Source organism: Chlorocebus sabaeus, chromosome 22 (genome assembly GCF_047675955.1).
Source record: "Chlorocebus sabaeus isolate Y175 chromosome 22, mChlSab1.0.hap1, whole genome shotgun sequence".
In the NCBI taxonomy this organism is placed as follows: domain Eukaryota; kingdom Metazoa; phylum Chordata; class Mammalia; order Primates; family Cercopithecidae; genus Chlorocebus; species Chlorocebus sabaeus.
In genome coordinates, this window is record NC_132925.1 from 17,048,255 (window position 1) to 17,069,249 (window position 20,995).

A 20,995-nucleotide genomic window follows, 5' to 3' on the forward strand; every position below is an offset into this window, starting at 1 on the left:
TAGGGCAGGGGAAATACTGGCTTGATGTGTGAGAGTAACACATCATAAGGAAGAATTTGGGGCTGTAGACTTGGGAGGGGCAGGCTTGCTTATGAAGCCCGTGCTCCAGGCCCAGCTCTTTGCTGTCTCTAATAATTGGCTAGCAATGAGAGGTGCAGTCTCTCCACCCATACCATCTCCTCCCAGCAAGCTTTGTAAGAGACCTTAACATCATACAATACATAAAGTAAAGTTCGAAGACCTAGTTCTAATTCTAGTCCATGAAACACTGGGTAATTAATTTTATTATTGACTATTGGATTCCTTATTGTTATCATGAAAATAAAAATACCTGTCTTGTTTTATTGGACTGATGAAGACCACATCAGTTAGCATTTGTGAAAAAGTTTTGATGAATATAAATTCAGTATATAAATAGTGGCCTTAAAGATCATTACATCCAAGGTAACCTTGTAGTATTTGAAAGAAAGAACTCCTTGGAGTACAACTGATTCTTGCTTAACCAAAACTTCTCGTTGAGCAGGACACTTAGTTACAAAACTTTTCCATCCATCTCTCTGTAATCCATCTGTCCACTCCTCGATCCAAAAAACAGCTCACTCATACAGTTCTTTGTTCTACTCATATAGGTAATGAAAACAGAAATAATTTGCAAGATTTTCTCCCCTGCAGAAACATGTATGATTTAATTTGCTTTATTTAGCTCTTTTCTACATCATATGTTAGTATTTTATTGTAAGTCCTACTTAAAATTTTTCTTAAAAAGCATACATGTGATTGAGGAGTTGTAATGTTTTGTGTTCATTACCTATTATGTAAAAGCTAGCAGCTGACAGAAGTGACCAATAGCAAAATTAATAACTGGTTTGATAATATACTTTATCCTGTAATTTGTACATTTACCAGATTTATGTACATCTAAGTATTTCACAGTTGGATAATAAATCATATGTTTGTTTTAAATAGGGTTAGGAACTTTACGTGGGACAGAACTAGAGTTATCTAAAAGTGTATGCATATAGCTTAGTTTTATAAATTAATTTCTATTCACTTTCCTCCCTCTGGCTTATTGAATTTTATAATTCTTTATGGTTCAAGTCCAGTGCATGCTTCTTGGCTGAGCCTTCCAAGCAACTCCAGTTCCTGAGTGTTGCTGTCCTTTGAACACTTACTATATTTTAGTATATAAACTATTAGATTGTTACACTCAAACCTGTGCTATCAATTAGGTTTTTTAAATTTATTACCTTAAATGTATTATAAACAAGTCCAATGAGAGCAAACTTTATATCATCTTTCTTTACTTCCCTCATAGAACTTACAGATACTATAGATTCACTAAATATTGTTAATTGCTTATTAACACATGATGTGTAGAGTTGACAAAGTACTTTATGAAGTTTAAAAAAAAGGCTTTTAAAGTAAATGTTTACAATAACTACCTAATAATGAAGTGAAGCATAGGTTTTTGACTCTCTTTGCTATTAAAGAAAAATTCCAGTAATCTTACAGTCCAAATTGGATTTTAAAAAGAATTATGATCCTCTTTTGACCCAGGAAGGGAAGCCTCTACTTCATGCTAGAGCTTTAGATGGTCTTGCCCGTTCACTCCTCTAGCTACACTCCTCTTCATGAAGATATGGCATTGAAGGATAAGAAGATATGCCACTTAGATCTTATGGTTTCTTTCCATACCATAGCACAGGTATTCAAGACCCTAGACTTTCTTGCTCAAATGGCCTCAAGTCTACTTTTAGGAGCTTCACAGATTCTTGCTGGGATTCATCCTCCAAAGGATGCTCTGTGACACTGGTGTGCTCAGCCTAAGTCGACTGGAGGACTAAAGTTGGCAGCTTTTTGAAACAGGGAAAAGACAGCTTGTGTATGAGATGCTCATATATGTGCATATGTGAAATCTCTCAGGATGTGAGACAGAGCTAGAGTCAGGTAAGGGCAGAGAAGTGGGATTAACTGAGGTTAAGAGCTGGCTCTCTATAGGCCACCACATGCTGCCATGGGGTTCTTAGGAGTCCAAGAATTTAAATATGAAACTGGACTGTCAGGTTGTTATGAAAGTATCTTTACAAAGTAGACTGATACTATATATTGTAAGTTTGATCTAATTTAAATAATGGAACTGTAGGCTATTATCTTAAATGAAACACCTGAGACACAGAAAGACAAATACTGTATGTTCTCATTTATAAGTGGGAGCTAAGTAATGTGTACATGTAGGTCTACACTGTGGAATAACAGACAGTGGAGGCTTGGAAAGGTGAAAGGGTAAAAGGGGGGTGGGTGATGAAAAATTACTTAATGGTGCAATGTACTTTATTCCAGCATGGGTACACTAAAGCCCTGACTTCACCAATATGCAATATATTAGTGTAACTTGTAGTAGTAATTAATGTAATATGTATTATATATATTTATACAATTAAAAAAAGATTTATCGTTTAAAAATATTTAGGCATGTGTATGTGAGCTGCCATACTCATATTCTTACCTTGGGATCTCTACTTTTTAGAGACCCTATTTATTTTAACACTTGAAATTATAACTAAAAGGTTAAAATGGACCCCTTGAACAGTATGGAGATTGACCTATGTGTTATTGAAATCCATGTATAACATTTGACTGTCCAGAAAATTTAACTGCTAGTAGTCTACTGTTGATCAGAAGCCTTACTGATAACATAAACAGTTGATTAACACATAGTTTGTATGTTATATATTATACATACTGTATTCTTAAAGTAAGCTAGAGAAAATGTTATTAAGAAAATCATAGCTGGGCATGCTGACTTATGCCTGTAATTCCAGAAATTTGAGAGGCCAAAGCAGCTAGATCACCTGAGCTCACGAGTTTGAGAACAGCCTGGGCAACATGACAAAATCCCGTCTCTACCAAAAATACAAAAAATTAGCTGGGCGTGGTGGTGCACGCCTGTAGTCCCAGCTACTTTGGAAGCTGAGGTGAAAGAATTTCTTGAGCCGGGGACATGGAGGTTGCAGTGAGCTGAAATTGCACCACTTTGCTTCAACCTGGGCAACAGAGTGAGACCCTATCTCAGAAAAAGAAAAGAAAATCATAAGAGAAAATATATTTACTATTCACTAAATGGAAATGGACGATCATAAGTGGCCTTCATCCTTGTTGTCTTTATGTTGAGTAGGCTGAGGAGTAGGGTAAAGTGGAAGGGTTGGTCTTGCTGTCTCAGAGGTGGCAGAGACTGAAGAAAATTCACTTGTAAGTGGACCTGCATAGCTTAAACCTGTGTTCAGGGGTCTTTATATATAAATGCAGTATTTCCAAACGGAAAAGTATGCCTGAAATGTGATATGATTTCTATATCTACTGATGTTATATTTTATGACAAATTTCATAGGCATTTAGATCTATATCAATCTTGAATTTACATTCTTGTTTTAGGGAATCAGATCCAAATTTGTATATCTAATATATATTACTTTCTATATTCTTGAATAAGAAGAAATTTACCAATTATGTCTGTTTTGACTCTTTTGGTACCTAAATCTAATTCTAATTTATTTTATTTTAAGTAAAAGAAGAAACATTATTTTTCATCAAACATCACAAACTTAGTGTAAAACAGTATGCATCATTTTGCTATGTATTTATGCACTGTATTTGAGAAGAATCACATTTCCAAATATCTGTGTATATTTTGGTACTTCTGTATTTCTTGATTTATATCAGTTCTGATTAGAGAATACATATATTTTTTTCACTTCAGACCCTTCTCTCCTTCTGAACATCTCCCCAACTGAATGTATTTGTAAATAAGGAAATGTTCTAATTTCATAAATGATATTTTCAAAGTTTTTCATATTTGAGTTAAAGTTAATCTCATCTTTTCAGAGTTGATTTTTTGATGAACGTGGTTAATGCTTTCTATTAATATGAAGCAATGTAGCCTGAAGATACTAATTAAAGCAGAATTTACTGGGAATATAGTTATTTACTCCTATATGGGAGAGTAAAGTATGTAGTATAGACATTAATAATAATGTATATGCAGTCCCTGATAAATGAAATCAACTCTAATTATAAATGTATTCAAAATAAAAATCATCATTGGATGAGTAGATGCTCTCCTATGGGTAAAATACTTAGATTTTTAGAGATTGATTTTGACAGTTTAAAAGTATATCATATTTTTTCCTATTATCTTGATTCACAGTTACATTTAGAATGATTGTATTGTGGTTCCAATGAGCTGTGATAGTGCTGGTTTGCCTTTAAGTGTCCTCAGAGTAATGTAAGACCCGTTATACATTAGGATGAAAGGCATTTAGATGGGAAATCTCATGTATATTCCCTTGAGATTATTGAATACCCCTGATAAAAAATGTGTGTATTTTGTGAAATTAAATATACGGTTGAAAGGAATTCATTGTTTTCTCTGGAAAATGCCTTCTGGATTTCAAGCAAGGAACTTGCAAAAAATATTTTTTGGATAAATATTGTGTTTAAGTTTACATGATGGATAATATAAATTATTCTAGAAATGTACAGTAGTTAATTAAAAGTCCTTTGTGTCATAATGGTCCTATATACAGAGGAAAGTAGGCATTCTGTTAGAAAGTATACTAATGAAATTCAACTGGCCTTGATTTAGTAACTCTCTATAGCCAGTTAAAATGAGAAACTGCAAACAGAATGTGTTAAATAATCTTCTTATAAATAACTGAAGTATGTTTTCAACGAACAGAACCCTTATTCACCCTTGTTCACTATAGCAAACCATTTGTCATTTTCAGTATACTAAAATAGAAATGATAAACTATGATGACTAGCATGTGTTCCCAAACATGCTAGAAGGTTACCTGAATGTTTTTCATGTATTGAAAATGATCAATTATAACTATACAAATAAAATGGAGTTATAATCTAAATTTACAGTATAGAAGTATGCAATGTTAAATGAATATTGATAATCTTAACTGCTTTCGGGGTACTCAGATATTTTTATTAAATCTCTTAAAAACAGACAAAGTCTTTCCATGCAATCAAGTCGCAAACTGCTTGTACATAAACATACAGAAGTGAAAATAATCCAGTGATCTAGCTCAGAGTAAAAGCCAAAGGACTTTAAATGCTTAATAAAGACTTTTGGTTTGGCTGCTCTCTGACCCTCTGTTCTTAGTACTTAATGTGCTTTCAGTGACCACTTATGCTGTTCCTCAAATATACCTACGCACTCCTGCCTCAGGTTATTTGTATTTACTGCTTCCTCTTTGCAAGTTTCACTGTCTCATGTCTAAGACAATGCTTAAATGTCACTACTTCAGTAAGCCTTTTCTAGACACCCACTTAAAATTATAACCCTCAATCTCCTTGCCCCATTTTTCCCCATTGTACTTTCTACCATATTATTTAGTTTTACTCATTTCTACTTTTTAATTGTCTCTCTTCCTTCTAAAGTAAGCTTTATAAAGGCAGACAGTTTTTGTTCAGCTTGTTAATTGCTGTATTTCCAGTGTCCAGGGTATGGGAGTGCCTGATAAATACTGAATAAGTCTAAGGCCTTATCTATGTCTGTTTTCTATTTAAATGGTCATGTAAATATTTAATTGAATATTGGTAAAGAAAACAGACCACAATTTGTGGCAAATTGTATATGAGGAAAGATGGGAAACCCAAAATGCATTTTTTATATGTTTAGTTGTTTTGATAAGATAATGGATGCTAGTTAATGTTCTTATAGTATGCCAGGAACTGTCTGAAGTGCTGTACATGTATTTATCTAATTTATACCTTACAACAACCCTGTGAAACAGGTACTATTATCAGCTCCTTTACAGTTGAGGAAACTAGATATTAAATAAAGTTGTCATGCAATTCATGTGTAAGAAGACAAGACAGGACAGCTGATTCTAGAACCCATTCTTTTAACCAAAGGCTCACGGTTAAAATGCTGTCCCATTGTTGCTTTGAATAGCTTCATTTGTATCCTTTTAACTCTTTTTTATTTTGGTAAAACAAAAAAAATTGTAAGTAATCATTTCTGTTTAATCACTGTAGTTTAAAATCACTGAATGACTTTTTCCCCTTTTTGCAGTGGGATGCCATCACTGAAATGGATGAACATAATAGGCCCATTCACACATACCAGGTATGTAATGTAATGGAACCAAACCAAAACAACTGGCTTCGAACAAACTGGATCTCCCGTGATGCAGCGCAGAAAATTTACGTGGAAATGAAATTCACATTGAGGGATTGTAACAGCATCCCATGGGTCTTGGGGACTTGCAAGGAAACATTTAATCTGTTTTATATGGAATCAGATGAGTCCCACGGAATTAAATTCAAGCCAAACCAGTATACAAAGATCGACACAATTGCTGCTGATGAGAGTTTTACCCAGATGGATTTGGGCGATCGCATCCTCAAACTCAACACTGAAATTCGTGAGGTGGGGCCTATAGAAAGGAAAGGATTTTATCTGGCTTTTCAAGACATTGGGGCATGCATTGCCCTGGTTTCAGTCCGTGTTTTCTACAAGAAGTGCCCCTTCACTGTTCGTAACTTGGCCATGTTTCCTGATACCATTCCAAGGGTTGATTCCTCCTCTTTGGTTGAAGTACGGGGTTCTTGTGTGAAGAGTGCTGAAGAGCGTGACACTCCTAAACTGTATTGTGGAGCTGATGGAGATTGGCTGGTTCCTCTTGGAAGGTGCATCTGCAGTACAGGATATGAAGAAATTGAGGGTTCTTGCCATGGTAAGAAACAAACATTTAAATAATTTATCTTGCATTTAAATGATTTTTAAAAAGTTTTATTTTTTAAATTAACAAATAGTAATTGTACATATTCATGGGTGTGTACTAATGTTTTGATACATATAATGTATACTGATCAAAGTAGTTAATATATCCATCATCTCACTGATCTTTTCAAAATGATGATTTATTAAAAGTAAATGTTATACATTTATTTCAAATAATACATTTTTGAGTGGTATACCTGATAATAAATTGCAAAAGAAATTGATTCATATTAACTATAAGAAAATTGCTGTCATTTTTCTCCTGGAAAGGTATATGAAAGTGTGCCAAAATGCTTTCAGTAAAGTAGTTAAACAATATGAATTGCTGTAACCACCTAATTTTTATAAAGGAAAGCAGCATCAACAACAGCAACAAGAAGCAATTCAAAATAGTGATTTCCCTGGTGTTCACATTTTTATGGTTTATAGAAATATGACATTTGAAGACAGTTAGCAATAATTATTTCTATCACATTGAATTATAATACTTGAATTGTATTTAAATAGAATTATATTTAAATAAAAGGAGTTCATGTATATTTTATTTCAAAAATGTATAAGCTAGTTTATACGGGTGTTATGTATGATGTTTGATGGTTGAATATTGACCTGATCAGAGCTTAATTAATCTTTTGGTATTATTACATAGAATTTTCCACCGTATAACACATTAGCTTTTCATTTTAATAGTAGTATTTGTGTAACATCTAATTGTCAGGAAATATTAACATCACACAATGCTAGTTAGGTTTAGAACTATTCCTTTCACATTGTTATAACAATGAAGTAACTATTATTTTCAAGATGAAACATTTTTCACTTTTTATGTAATTCATTTTATGAAGGCTTATTTACTTAATAAGTATATACATTCAGAATTTTTATATGCCCCCCAATAAAGAGCATACATTTGATTATGTTTAGATTTAGGACTCATAATCAAAACACAAATATACAAATAAAATTATTTCATGGTAAATAGTAATATACTGGAGATATTTCCCTCTCAATGAAAACTTCTTAAGAAGGTATTTTCTATAGCACCAACTTGAATTTATTGATTTCTTTGTTGATGTTATAGTCACATTCATTAAAAAGGATGAGAATAAATAAGAAAAAGATATCTGTATGCACGTAAGAGTTATATTAATATATGTGAGGTTTTAAAGGTTTTATCTGTTTATAAAACACTTGGGTTCTTGACTCTTGAAAATTTCACTAGAGCTGCCAGTGATGATTATGTTTTGTAACTGGAGAATATTAGTATCTGCATGAGAAGTCTATGGTATATATTTTACAAAGCATGAATCCGCTTTCCTATGCTTTTAATCATTAAACTATGTTTCATTCAAGTTTATTAATACAGATTATCATTATAGTTTATCAAAATTTTGTTCACTTATAACAAAGATTTATAACGGAGAAAAATTAAACCATAAATGATCCTGGAGTTAGGATCTAAAGATATTTTACATTGGAAAGTGCATGTATTAGTTTGTTACACTGCTACAAGAACTTTCTGAGACTTGTTATTTCTGAAGGAAAGAGGTTTAAATGGCTCACAGTTCTGCAGGCTTAACAGGAAGCACTACAGGAACGCCTCAGGAAACTTACAATCATGACGGAAGGTGAAGGGGAAGCATGCATGCATTACCCTGGCAGAGGAAGAGAGAGAGAGAGAAAGGGGGAAATGCCACACACTTTCAAACAACCAGATCTCATGAGAACTCACTCTCACGAGAACAGCAAAAAGGAAGTCAACCTCCATGATTCAATCACTTCCCACTAGGCCCCTCCCCCAGAATTTCAAGATGAGATTTGGATGGGGACACAGAGTCAAACTGTATCAGTGCACTAAAGAAAAATTTATACATATGGATAATTATCCAGTTAAGTGGAGAAGACAATAAGATCTAAGGATAAAATGTATTGCACAGAGAAACCATGTAGTTTTTTTGATACAGGCATGCAATATGTGTAATAATCACATCAGTTTTACCGTATTTTAAATTAGGTAGTGATTAGCCATGGATAAAAATAATACAGTTTTACAGTTTTTTAAATATTCAAAGACTTATTTAATCTAAGAATTTGTGTGATTTGCTGTTACTAAATATTTGTATTCCTTTACAGCGTTTACCACAGAATTAAAGTAACCAACCATGATGTCTACATATTTTTTTACTTAATATGCTTGGTGTGAAATTTTATTCTTATTTATATGCCTTAAAATTTCTTCTGTGATTTGGTAAAGATAGTTTTGGACAAATGTTAAGCAACATCTGTTTATCTAGAGCTTCTACTTGTGTATATTTATGGCTTGTTATCTTTATTATCCTTTATCTGATTGCAGAAACATGAGGGAGTCAGTACAGAACAATTGTTCATCATCTTGTAGTGGATGGCAGAAATTGGAAGGATTAAGTTTGAATTCTATATCTATGGCTTACAAACCTCAAAATCAGGTGTTTTTTTAAATTTATAAAGTAGTGGTTATAGTCACCTAAAAATAAAGTGCATGTAAAACTATTAAAAACAAGCAACATGCCTGATTTTAGTTAAATATAATGAATTGCTATTTACAAACAAAAGAAATGTCAGAGTGGATGTGGAGACTACATTATTTTAAAGATATATATAGTGCACTACCACCAGTGTTCATTTTAGAGTACTTACTTTTATGTGTTCTTGATGTTGCCTGTTGCCCCTTTCTTTCCTCTGATGAGAATTTTATCATTGCTTTTATTGCCATCTATTCATAACTTATCTCACAAAAAATCTCTGAATTACATGTAATCAAAAGGTCGAACTAATTCAAACTTATATGAGAAAAATGTAGTATGAGTAGAAATGTGACCACATATATAATAGGAAAAGAAAAAATGAGTGTATCATTATTTTTCTTCTCATCTATTCTGTGAAAACGATTAATTAATCTGCACTATTTATTTTTTATTTTTTATTTTTTATTTTTTTAGAAACAGGGCCTTATTCTGTCACCCAGGCTGGAGTGCAATGGTGTGACCATAGCTCATTGCAACCTTGAACTCCTAGGCTCCAGCGATTCTCCTGCCTTGGCCTCCCAAAGTGCTGTGATTGCAGGGATGAGCCACTGCTTCCAGCCCCAAACTATTGATATTTTTGAGCATTTATTATTTCTTAATCACTTTCTTAAGTGGTAGAGATAAATATAAATAAGGCATATGTTTCTGTTATCCATTGCTATGAGACAAAACAGCCCAAAATGTATTGGCTTAAAACCACAATGATTTATTATTTTTCAGGGCTCAGCTAGGTAGTTCTGTTTAATGTGCAATAAACAGCCATCACTCATGTGGCTGAATTCCACTGGGAGCTTTGACTTGAGTTGGAATGTCCAAGATAGCCCCTCATCTTCCAGGGCCTTTCTCTACGTGGCCTCTCCTCATTTAGTATCTGTCCCAAGCTTTTCCGGAGTGTAGTTGCTGGCTTCAGAGGGAGTTTATTCACATAACCATCTGTAAAACGAGTATCTGAGGAGACAGCACAAGACTGAATACCTGAAAGTGTATTTATAGGGGACTGCCACCATGACAATATATTATTTTACAGTCTACTCTCTGGATTCTCCTGATTAATGTCCCTTCGGCATGCACAAAACCCCACACCCTTCCAAAGGTTTATCCTGTTAGGACATCATGTTGAAGTCCAAAATGGCATGATGAAATCAGTTCCAGATTCAAATGAAGTTTCATTGCTAAAATCCCTGTTGATCTGCAGAACTAAGGACCTAAAAGTAAGTTATTGTTCCCTACACACGCAACACACATGGAACAGGGGCAGGATAATTGGAAAATAGTCTCCCATTCCAAAAGGCAGGGAATACAGCAGTCACTGGTCTATTGTGATTGTGAAGTGTAACTGGTGTTTTCAAGGTCCCTGACTACAGGGGCAGAGAATGTTTTCTGATTAGAGCCCAGTTCTGCTCCTTGTGATTGGTTCCCTGTGTCTTTTGGCTTTCTTACTAGTATCTTGCCCCTGCACTCTTAGTCATCTACTCTTTTTATAAGAATTTCCCATGTGCTAGTTGCTAGTTTCAACAGTTGTCTGGAAACCTCTTTAATTTGATCAACAACATTATGAAGTGCTTTTTCTCTCTTCCAAGCTGTCACAGGCAGGATTATTGCCAATTGCTCATCACATAACATGTGTTGACCTTTTAGTATCCGTATTAACAATTTCCTTACTGATCTTCCAGCCTCTACTCACAGTCTCCATGCTATTCTTCAGCCTCTACCATCTGTTCAATCCCAAAGCAAATATCACAGGTTTTAACTTTTTGTTATGGCAACACCCATATCTTGTACAAATTATTTGCTTATAGTTTCTACAATCTGGAAATCCAGATTTGGTTCACTGGGTCATTCTTTTCCTGTCTTAGCTGAGGTCACTCATGCAACTGCAGTTATTTGGAGGTTTAACAGAGCTGCATGTCTAGGATGGCTTCACTCATGTATAATGCTTCATCTGTTATGTTTGAGATAATGTTGTATACTGTCTAAATCCTGGTAACAATTTTAGTATGTTTTATTTCAGGAAATTATTCTAGTTTTTTTTTCTTTCTGATATATTAACTAGAAGGGGTTACTCACCTTAGCATTCAAGGAATTGTACATTTTGACCTTGTCCAGTTCTTTTGCAACCTCAGCAAATTCTGTCCACTATTCTGTTTTTTTAATAACTTTTGAACAATCTGTGTGTTTTTGTATCTCTTACCTTTTTTCATATTTTACCTAGCTGCTTCTGCACCCTTTTCTTCTTTTTCTGTGATGAAATTTTATTTATTCTTCAAGACCTAACACAAATGTCATCATGCCCCTGGGTCTTCACAAAGTTAATATCACCCTCCTCTGTGCTACAATTTGTGCTGATTATTCGTGTATCTGTTTCACTAGGGCTGTCACATAAAACAAGCGTACTTAAAAATCACATGATGTGAATGGTCACAAAGCACTGAGGAGTTAAAAGTGCAGCCTGTTGGTGTTCCTGTGGAATGCTATGTTTCTTCTCATTTCTGTGAAATAGGTAAATTTTCTTGAGGGAGAGTTGTTGTATTTTAGGTCTGGAAGGTCTTAGAAAATATTTTTATCCATCATTTTATGAATCAGGACACTAAATTACTAAGAATAGAATTTAATTTCCTGGGGCCACACAGTAGTAACTAATGGTAGATTGAGAACAAAGCCCAGATATGTCTCAATCTGGCCTTTGTGTGTTTCCCTTCCACCTATCCCCCATTCCTTAGTTTTTTTTTTTTTTTTTTTTTTTAAAGACAGTCTCGCTCTGTCACCAAGCTGGAGTACAGTGGCACGATCTCGGCTCACTGCAACCTCTGCCTCCTGGGTTTAAGCGATTCTCGTGCCTCAGCCTCCCGAGTAACTGAGATTTGTTGGTCAGGATGGTCTCAATCTCCTGACCTCCTGATCCGCCTGCCTCAGCCTCCCAAAGTGCTGGGATTACAGGCGTGAGCCACTGCTCCTGGCACCCCTATTCTTTCTCACTCTTTCATTTCCTCATTCCAGACATCCATGCCCTCACTTTGATACTTTAATGTTTCCTGCCTGCCAGACCCAAAGCACAGGAGCCCTAAGTTTCTCATTATTAATTAGGCCTGCTCTGCCTTCTGTTTCTCTTCAGGAGTCCAATGTGGACACTGTTGGAGCAGGATTTAAGCATCACTTTTGAAATTCATGCTGCTGAAGATGATGAAAAGATATATAGATAAGATTTCATCTGGAACTTTGCTTTTAGAGATGATAAACAGGAAAAATTACAGTGAGGCTTTAGGGATTTTCATAATTTGCTTGAATGAATTTGAGAACTCTTGGTCAGCTATGCAACTAAGGCACAATAAGCTGATTTAAAATAGAATAAATCTGTATCTAGTAATACTCCGTATCTAACGAATGATGTATATTTATTTGCATTTTAATAACTTGTTATGATATTTTATCCTAAAAGTTATACTACAGAATGTTTGAATTTTTGATTCTTTTTTGCATAATATTATTAAGGCATACCTATATCCAAATTCTAGAAGCACAAAAGAGAGTGGTAGACTCTTACTCTTGCTGTATGAACCAGGCTTAAATAGATAGAAAGGTTATATTAACATGTTTGCTAAAATTTAAAAGCAAACACAAATAATTTGGGTTGCTTTATTATACATCATAAGTAGTATTTTAGTCTTCTTTCAAATCTCAACTGACATTTCATAACTTTTAATTTTATTTCATAGGTTCATAATTAAGACTGTCATAATGGGCATGTTGATATTAGAGATTTAACATTGTTTTAATTTATTCTACTTAATGTAAGACTTTTCTAAGGTTTTGAATTTAAAAATAACATTGATTTGCAAAGTGTTATGCTAATTTATATCAAATGATCTTTCAGTTTATATGTCTAAGACTATTTTAGCACTGTGGAAGAAATAATTGGAAACAACATGCAAAATTGAATGCAATTTTTATTTAGTTATATGAGTTCTAAAGTGGCATGAATCCCTAATAAGCTCCTCTTAAACATTAATTTAGGATAAATCTCATTAAGGTAGTGGTACTTGTGCTTAGAGATATTAGTTTGTGTTTAAAATTTTAGACCTGCTGAGAATATATATATAGCAATAATGCCTTCTTTACGCCTGTAGGTATCACTCAGTATAACTTAACAAAATAATATTTGTCTATGGAAATGAAAATTGTGAAACACCAGGCATAATTAAAAACCTTTCTTCTGCCTAGAAATATGCTTTAAATTTTTTTTTTCTAGTAGTGCATTAAAATTCAGAAGAAAAGGATGGTGGCAATTCTCGGACCATTGCATTCTTGTTCACAGAGGTGAATGGGATATACGGGGCCTTTTGTGACATTGTATTGATTTGATCTCTTGAAGAGTGTTGTTATTAAGGCTTCATGGCATAGTCCTCTGCTGCAGTTCAGAAACATTTATGCTGTGTGTTTATGATCTTCTATCTAATCATGTCATCAGAGATGACTGTGCAAGCAGAGAGCATAAAGAAGTTTGAGATACCAGAATTTGCTGGCATTAAATAAGGGGGTTTGAGGATATGATGAAAAGCTAAAAGGTAAGATTGAGATCAGAAAAAAAAAAGGCAGATTTATTGGCCCAGGTAGTAGTTTCACTTTCTAAAGGTTCTCAGACACTAAATATAAACTCTTATATTATAACCTTCAATTCCAAACAAAGCAGCTTTTTCATGAAGCAATTCCAGACTTTCATCTATCTTGAGAAGAATATGAAATCAAGAAATCTGAGAAGTCTAAAAATAGAAGGTATTATTTCCAAGCAAGAAAGGGTAAAGTTGAATAATTACAGGCATACCTCAGACATATTTCAGGTTCAGTTCCAGACCACAGCAATAAAGCAAATATCGCAGTAATGCAAGTCACATGAATATTTTGATTTTCCAGTGAATATAAAAGTTATATTTACACTGTATTATTGTCTTAGGTTTACAATAGCATTGTATCTAAAAACAATGTACATGCTTAATTTAAAAACACCGTATTGCTAAAAAATTGCTAACGATCATCTGAGCCTTCAGCAAGTCAATCATTTTGCTGGTGGAGAATCTTGCCTCGATATTGATGGTTGCTGACAGATTAAGGTGGCAGTTGCTGAAGATTTTGGTACCTGTGGCAATTTCTTAAGATAACACAACAATGAAGTTAGCCACATCAGTTGACTCTTTCATGAAAGATGTCTCTGTAGCATGCTAGGTGCTTAATATCATTTTACCCAGAGTAGAACTTTCAATATTGGAGTCAGTCCTCTCAAACCCTGCTGCTGCTTTGTCAACTAAGTTGAAATAACATTGTAAACATTTGCTGTCATTTCAGCAATGTGCACAGTGTCTTTACTGGGAATAGATTCTGTCTCAAGAAACCACTTTCTTTGCTCATCCATGAAGGACAGTTCCTGATATTTTCAAGTTTTGTCATGACATTGCAGCAATTCATTTGTATCTTGTCTCTGGTTCTGCCTTTTCTCTTGCTATATCCACAACATCTGCAGTTATTTTCTGCATTGAAGTCTTGTACCCTCAACGTCATCCTTGAGGGTAGGTATTAATTTCTTCCAAACTCCTGTGATTGTTGATTTTGTTTTACCTCCTCCCATGAATCGTGGATGTTCTTAATGGTGTCCACAGTGTTGAGTTCTCTGCAGAGTATTTTCAGTTTACTTTGCCTGGATCCATTGGAGGAATCACTATGGCAGCTGTAACCTTCTACAGAATGGGAGAAAATTTTTGCAATCTACTCATCTGACAAAGGGCTAATATCCAGAACCTACAAAGAACTCAAACAAATTTACAAGAAAAAAACAAGCAACCCCATCAAAAAGTGGGCAAAGGATATGAACAGACATTTCTCAAAAGAAGACATTCATACAGCCAACAGACACATGAAAAAATGCTCATCATCACTGGCCATCAGAGAAATGCAAATCAAAACCACAATGAGATACCATCTCACACCAGTTAGAATGGCGATCATTAAAAAGTCAGGAAACAACAGGTGCTGGAGAGGATGTGGAGAAATAGGAACACTTTTACACTGTTGGTGGGATTGTAAACTAGTTCAACCATTATGGAAAACAGTATGGCGATTCCTCAAGGATCTAGAACTAGATGTACCATATGACGCAGCCATCCCATTACTGGGTATATACCCAAAGGATTATAAATCATGCTGCTATAAAGACACGTGCACACGTATGTTTATTGCGGCACTATTCACAATAGCAAACACTTGGAATCAACCCAAATGTCCATCAGTGACAGACTGGATTAAGAAAATGTGGCACATATACACCATGGAATACTATGCAGCCATAAAAAAGGATGAGTTTGTGTCCTTTGTAGGGACATGGATGCAGCTGGAAACCATCATTCTCAGCAAACTATCACAAGAACAGAAAACCAAACACCACATGTTCTCACTCATAGGTGGGAACTGAACAATGAGATCACTTGGACTCGGGAAGGGGAACATCACACACCGGGGCCTATCATGGGGAGGGGCGAGGGGGGAGGGATTGCATTGGGAGTTAAACGTGATGTCAATGACGAGTTGATGGGTGCTGATGAGTTGATGGGTGCAGCACAGCAACATGGCACAAGTATACATATGTAACAAACCTGCATGTTATGCACATGTACCCTAGAACTTAAAGTATAATAATAATAAAAAATTTAAAAAAAATAAAGTTAATATATAAAGAGAAAAAAAAGAAAATATATTTCTTAAGTCATAAGACTTGAAAGTTGACATTTCTCTATGATTGATGGACTGCAGAATGGATGTTGTGCTAGCAGATGTGAAAACAACATTACTCTTCCTGTGTATCTCCATCGGAGCTTTTGGGTGACCAGGTGCATCATCAGTGATCAGTACTATTTTGAAAGCAATCTTACTTTCTGAGCAGTAGATCTCAACAGCAGGCTTAAAATTCTCCATAAACCATGCTGTGGACAGATGTACTGTCATCAAACTTTGTTGTTCCATTTATAGAGCATGGGCAGAGTAGATTTACCATAATTTTTACTGGATTTAGGATTTTCAGAATGTAAGTGGGCATTGACTTCCACTTAAACTCACAAGCTGCATTAGGTCCTAACAAGAGATCCAGGCTATACTTTGAAGCTTTGATGCCAGGCAGTGACTTCCCCTTTCTAGTTACAAAAGTAATAGATGGCATCTTCTTCCACTATAGGATTGTTACATCTACATTGAAGCCCTAAGTGTGGCCACCTTCATCAAAGATTTTAGCTAGGTCTTCTGGATAACTCACTGCAGCTTCTACATCATCAGCACTTGCTTCTTTACCTTGCATTATCTTATAAAGATGGCTTTTGTCCTTAAACTTTGTGAACCAACCACTGTTGGCTTCCAATTTTTACTTTGCAGCTTCCTCCCCTCACTCAGCCTTCATGGAATTAAAGAGATTTAGGGTCTTATTCTGGATTAGGCTGTGGCTTAAGGGAATGTTATGACTGCTTTGACCTTCTGTCCAGATCACTGAAACTCCTTATCAACAATAAGGCTGCTTTGTTTTGTTATTCATGTGTTCGCTGGAGTAGCACTTTTTATTCCTTGAATAACTTGTTATTTGCAATCACAACTTGGCTAACTCTGGTGCAAGAAGCTTAGTTTTCACTTATCTCAGCTTTCAAGGCCTTCCTCACTAAGTTTAATCATTTCTAGCTTTTGATCTTAAGTAAGAGAAGTGTATCTCTTCTTTTCACTTGACCATTTAGAGGTCATTGTAGGGTTATTGGCTTAATTTCAATATTGTTGTGTCTCAGAGACCCAAGGAGACAGAGAGAGAAGGGAGAATGGCCAGTGAGTGGAGCAGCTGAAACACACCATATTTATTTATTAAGTTTTCTGACTTATGTGAGTATGGTTTATGGTACACCCCCAAAAAAGGGTAGGGACACTGAAAATCACCAATCATACAAAAGTAACATAAAAAATCATTGATAATATCTGTTATGGCTACCTATGATATAGGATCTGCATTACATGTAATAAGGATGTAAAAGTTTGAAATATTGCTAGAATTACCAAAATTACCAAAATCTGATATGGAGACAGAAAATGAGCACACACCTTTGGAAAAATGGCACAATAGCCTTGCTTGATGCAAGGTTGCCACAGACCTTCTGTTTTTAGAAAATGCAGTATCTGCAAAGTGCAGTAAAGTTCAATAAAACAAGACATGCCTATATATTATAGTTTGTTCTTTGTCATGATTTATAAAGGAGGTTAAAATGCAAACCTACTTGAAATTATAATTTTAGCAAATTATTTTACACATATTTAATATCAAGTTTAGTCCATATTTTATTCTGTTAACTTGAAGACTTTATATTCCTATAGGGCTGTCCTTAATTTAAAAAGTCAAATTTATGTAAATAAATTTACACACATTTCTATGGGAGCATAAATTTATTCACTATCTCTGTACTCTCTCCAGACATGACTTACCATGTTACCCACTGAAATGCCTCCTTTTCATGTGAATTCTGCCTAGAATTTTAATTCTACCTTTTAAACAAGTGAAATTAATATGTGTGTGTGTGTATATATATATTTTTTTCAATAGTTGGATACATCAATATATAGTAACAGTTTTTGTACCTTTCATTTTGTTTATCATTATCTCCTTTCTTTTGGGTTCAAAAGTATGTCTTTTGGTAGTTCTTTTGATAATGTTCTACGAGCAGTTAAGATTTTTATTTAATGGATATTTAAGAATAGCTTTTCTTTCTCTCCTTCATTGATTGTTTATTTGGATGTAGAATACAAGATGATGATGATTTTAATTCAACATTCTGAAGATGTTATTTTCCCGTCTATGAGAATCTATTATTGCTAATGATCTGCCAACAATTTAATTGTCATTTCTTGGGAGATTATGTATAGAATCTGTGTTTTTGGTTTTTAGTTATATCTGATGTGTCTGGGTGTGGATTTTTTTACTGCTTTTCATTCTGTGTTTTTAACCTGAGAAAGAGAGAAACAGAGAAATAGAAATAGAAAGAGAGAGAGAGATTGCTTTCTTTTATTCTGTATTTCTAGAATTTTTATTAAATGTGTTTGTTGGAAACTTTCAATTTATCCTCTCTGTCTTTGAAATAATTTTTTGAATATTTAAATATTTGAATATTTAAATCTCAACAATAATTTCTAGGTTTAGTATTTTCACTTTGACTATGCCTAGTTAAGAGTTTACCTCATCTATTGAGATATCTTTATCTTCACTAGTTTTAGTTGTTAATTTTTTCATTCTTTCTGTTTCATTTTTGCCTACTTTGTTACATAATTTTCTTCCTCTTTTATTTTATTCTTGATATATTTTAAAGTCCCATTCTAATTGATTTGAATCAAATTAATCTGAGTGTTTAGTGTGTTGCCTACATGTCTAAGCATTTAGGTCTATCACGTACTTTGGAATTGTTGTAGGCTGACTTATCTGAAAATTTCGTATTTTACTGTCTGATTTCTGTTACTGTGTCATTAGTTTTTTTATTTGAAAAGTTTGTGATTATACCGACCCAGTTCCCTAGGCCTTAAATAGAGAAAATTTAAGGGGCCTAATAAATTTCCCAAAGAATTCAAGTTAATATTCCTGGTTGACAGGTAGTTCTGCTTCATGCATTAATTCAGGGATCCAGACTTCTTGCCTTTAGTAAAGCAGACATCTCTTAAAGCCTTGTAGTTGTCTGTATCCAGCTCAGAGATTAGAGACTTACAACGATAACTCGTTACCAGAAGTTTGAAAGTATTTATGTGAAATACATGATTCCTCAAATAATGTATGAATTGTTATTGCAGAAGGTTTACCACAAACGTTTCCTGTTGCTATTTTTAGTTTCTATATGAAAATAATCACACTTTCTTCAAAATAGTTGAATACTACTTATTTCTATATAAAGAGAATAAGGTTTGAATTTATAAAAATAACTGTTTAATTTGGCATACTTAGTTCGGTTTATATCTGGTTTTATGAAACACACACATATATATACAAACACACATGCACATATATATATAAAAATACTTTCAAATTGTTTTTAAGATATGTTGTTGTCTTTTGTAAGAAAATCATCCCAGGGGTGGACATAAACTCCGATATACCTTATGGTGATATTGGAGGACATTCTTAATATTTTTGAGTCCTTTGAGACAATAACTTACAAAAATTTAAGAAATTACTGGTGTTCTCAGTTATTCATGTGACCTTTTTAGGAAATAATCCTTTTTGTACTCAGTTTTTTCTTCCTTTTGACATGTGCTACTATCAATTGAAAATTTGACTTTTATAAATAGTTCTCCATTATGATATTATGAAAACTTCTGGTAATGAGTTATCATTTTCAGTCTGAAATTACTACAAACTTTTTTTAGAATAGTATCAATCAATCAATATTATTACTGGAAACGATAGTCTCAGTTTTACATTGAACTGTAGAGTAATGGTAAATTTGAAGTGATGGAGATGTGTAGTTTCAAGTCACCGTATACGAGGATTATCAGCATGAAGAGAAGCATGCCATACCAACAATAGATGGGAACTTTGGGGCCGCAAAAACAAGCTCTGCTTTTCTGCAGCCATAGACAGAAAAAAGCATGATTTATTCCTGTTATTGGACAGTGTCAAAAGTGACTGCCATAAAAAGTGATGAAAACCTCTTGGAAGATGGAAACACTGTTCTGTTGGACAGAGAAAAACAACTATTGTCTTGGATAGAATTCTTTAACTAGGATTATAGTATCTTTGGTCTTTTATAAAATAAATGACTCATATTCTAATTTCTCTGTTTTATTTCTATTCTTTTTTAAAAGTTAACTACTCTTCAGGACTGGTTATTTTTTACCCCTTCATAGTTAAGGAGCCTATATTCTTTATCTCTATGTTTACAATTAAATATTTTTAATAAAATTAAGTGTAAAAATTGTGTTAATTTGTAAAACATTGAAGATTCTCTATTACTTTAATAATTGCATTATGACCAGGAGGACTTTCCTCTAATTTTATGTGGGTGCATTTATATATAGATTGCTATTATGAACTAATTCACCATGGAGATGAAGTATTAATATTATATGTATATAATTTTTAAAATTACCCTATAAAATAAATAGCATACATTAGTTATGTAAATATTTTTTATTCATGAGGGTTTTTTTTTTTTCAGAAATTCTCTTTCATCTATTAAGGTGACTATAAAATTTTTCTATTTATCTATTCATGAGATATGTTATTATAGTGTATTTCCTTAGATGACCAATCTATGGTTTAATAAAGTTAAGTTATTTGGCCTTGATGGATTGTTACCTTAATGTTGAATTCTATGTATTTTCTTTAATTTATTAAAAATTGGGATGAGGAGATCCTGTTGAATGCTATGAAGTATAAATATGTTTTGAGTGACATAAAGAATTTAATAGTTATACGTACTGTGTTCTTGGATGGGAGTTGTAAACAAGTCAGACTCAAAATTCTTACTGTTTTTGCTACTTTGAATTCAGCAAAAATGGTACTCATTTTTGTATAAAATAACAAGCACGTTGCAATATAAAGGAATATTTAAAAAGAACAATAAAGTAGAAGAATATTACTGGCAGA

General features: G+C 33.8%; 1 protein-coding gene across 3 annotated transcripts in view; it reads left to right on the forward strand.

The window, feature by feature from the left end:
• The window catches only part of EPHA6 (EPH receptor A6), a 954,858-nt gene that overhangs the window by 163,930 nt on the left and 769,933 nt on the right, over positions 1-20,995 (forward strand). For all 3 annotated transcript variants that reach the window (XM_007986130.3, XM_073009668.1, XM_073009669.1), the window contains one exon: positions 6,086-6,749. In XM_007986130.3, the coding sequence (XP_007984321.1) occupies positions 6,086-6,749 (664 nt within the window). The remainder of the gene's footprint in view (positions 1-6,085; positions 6,750-20,995) is intronic.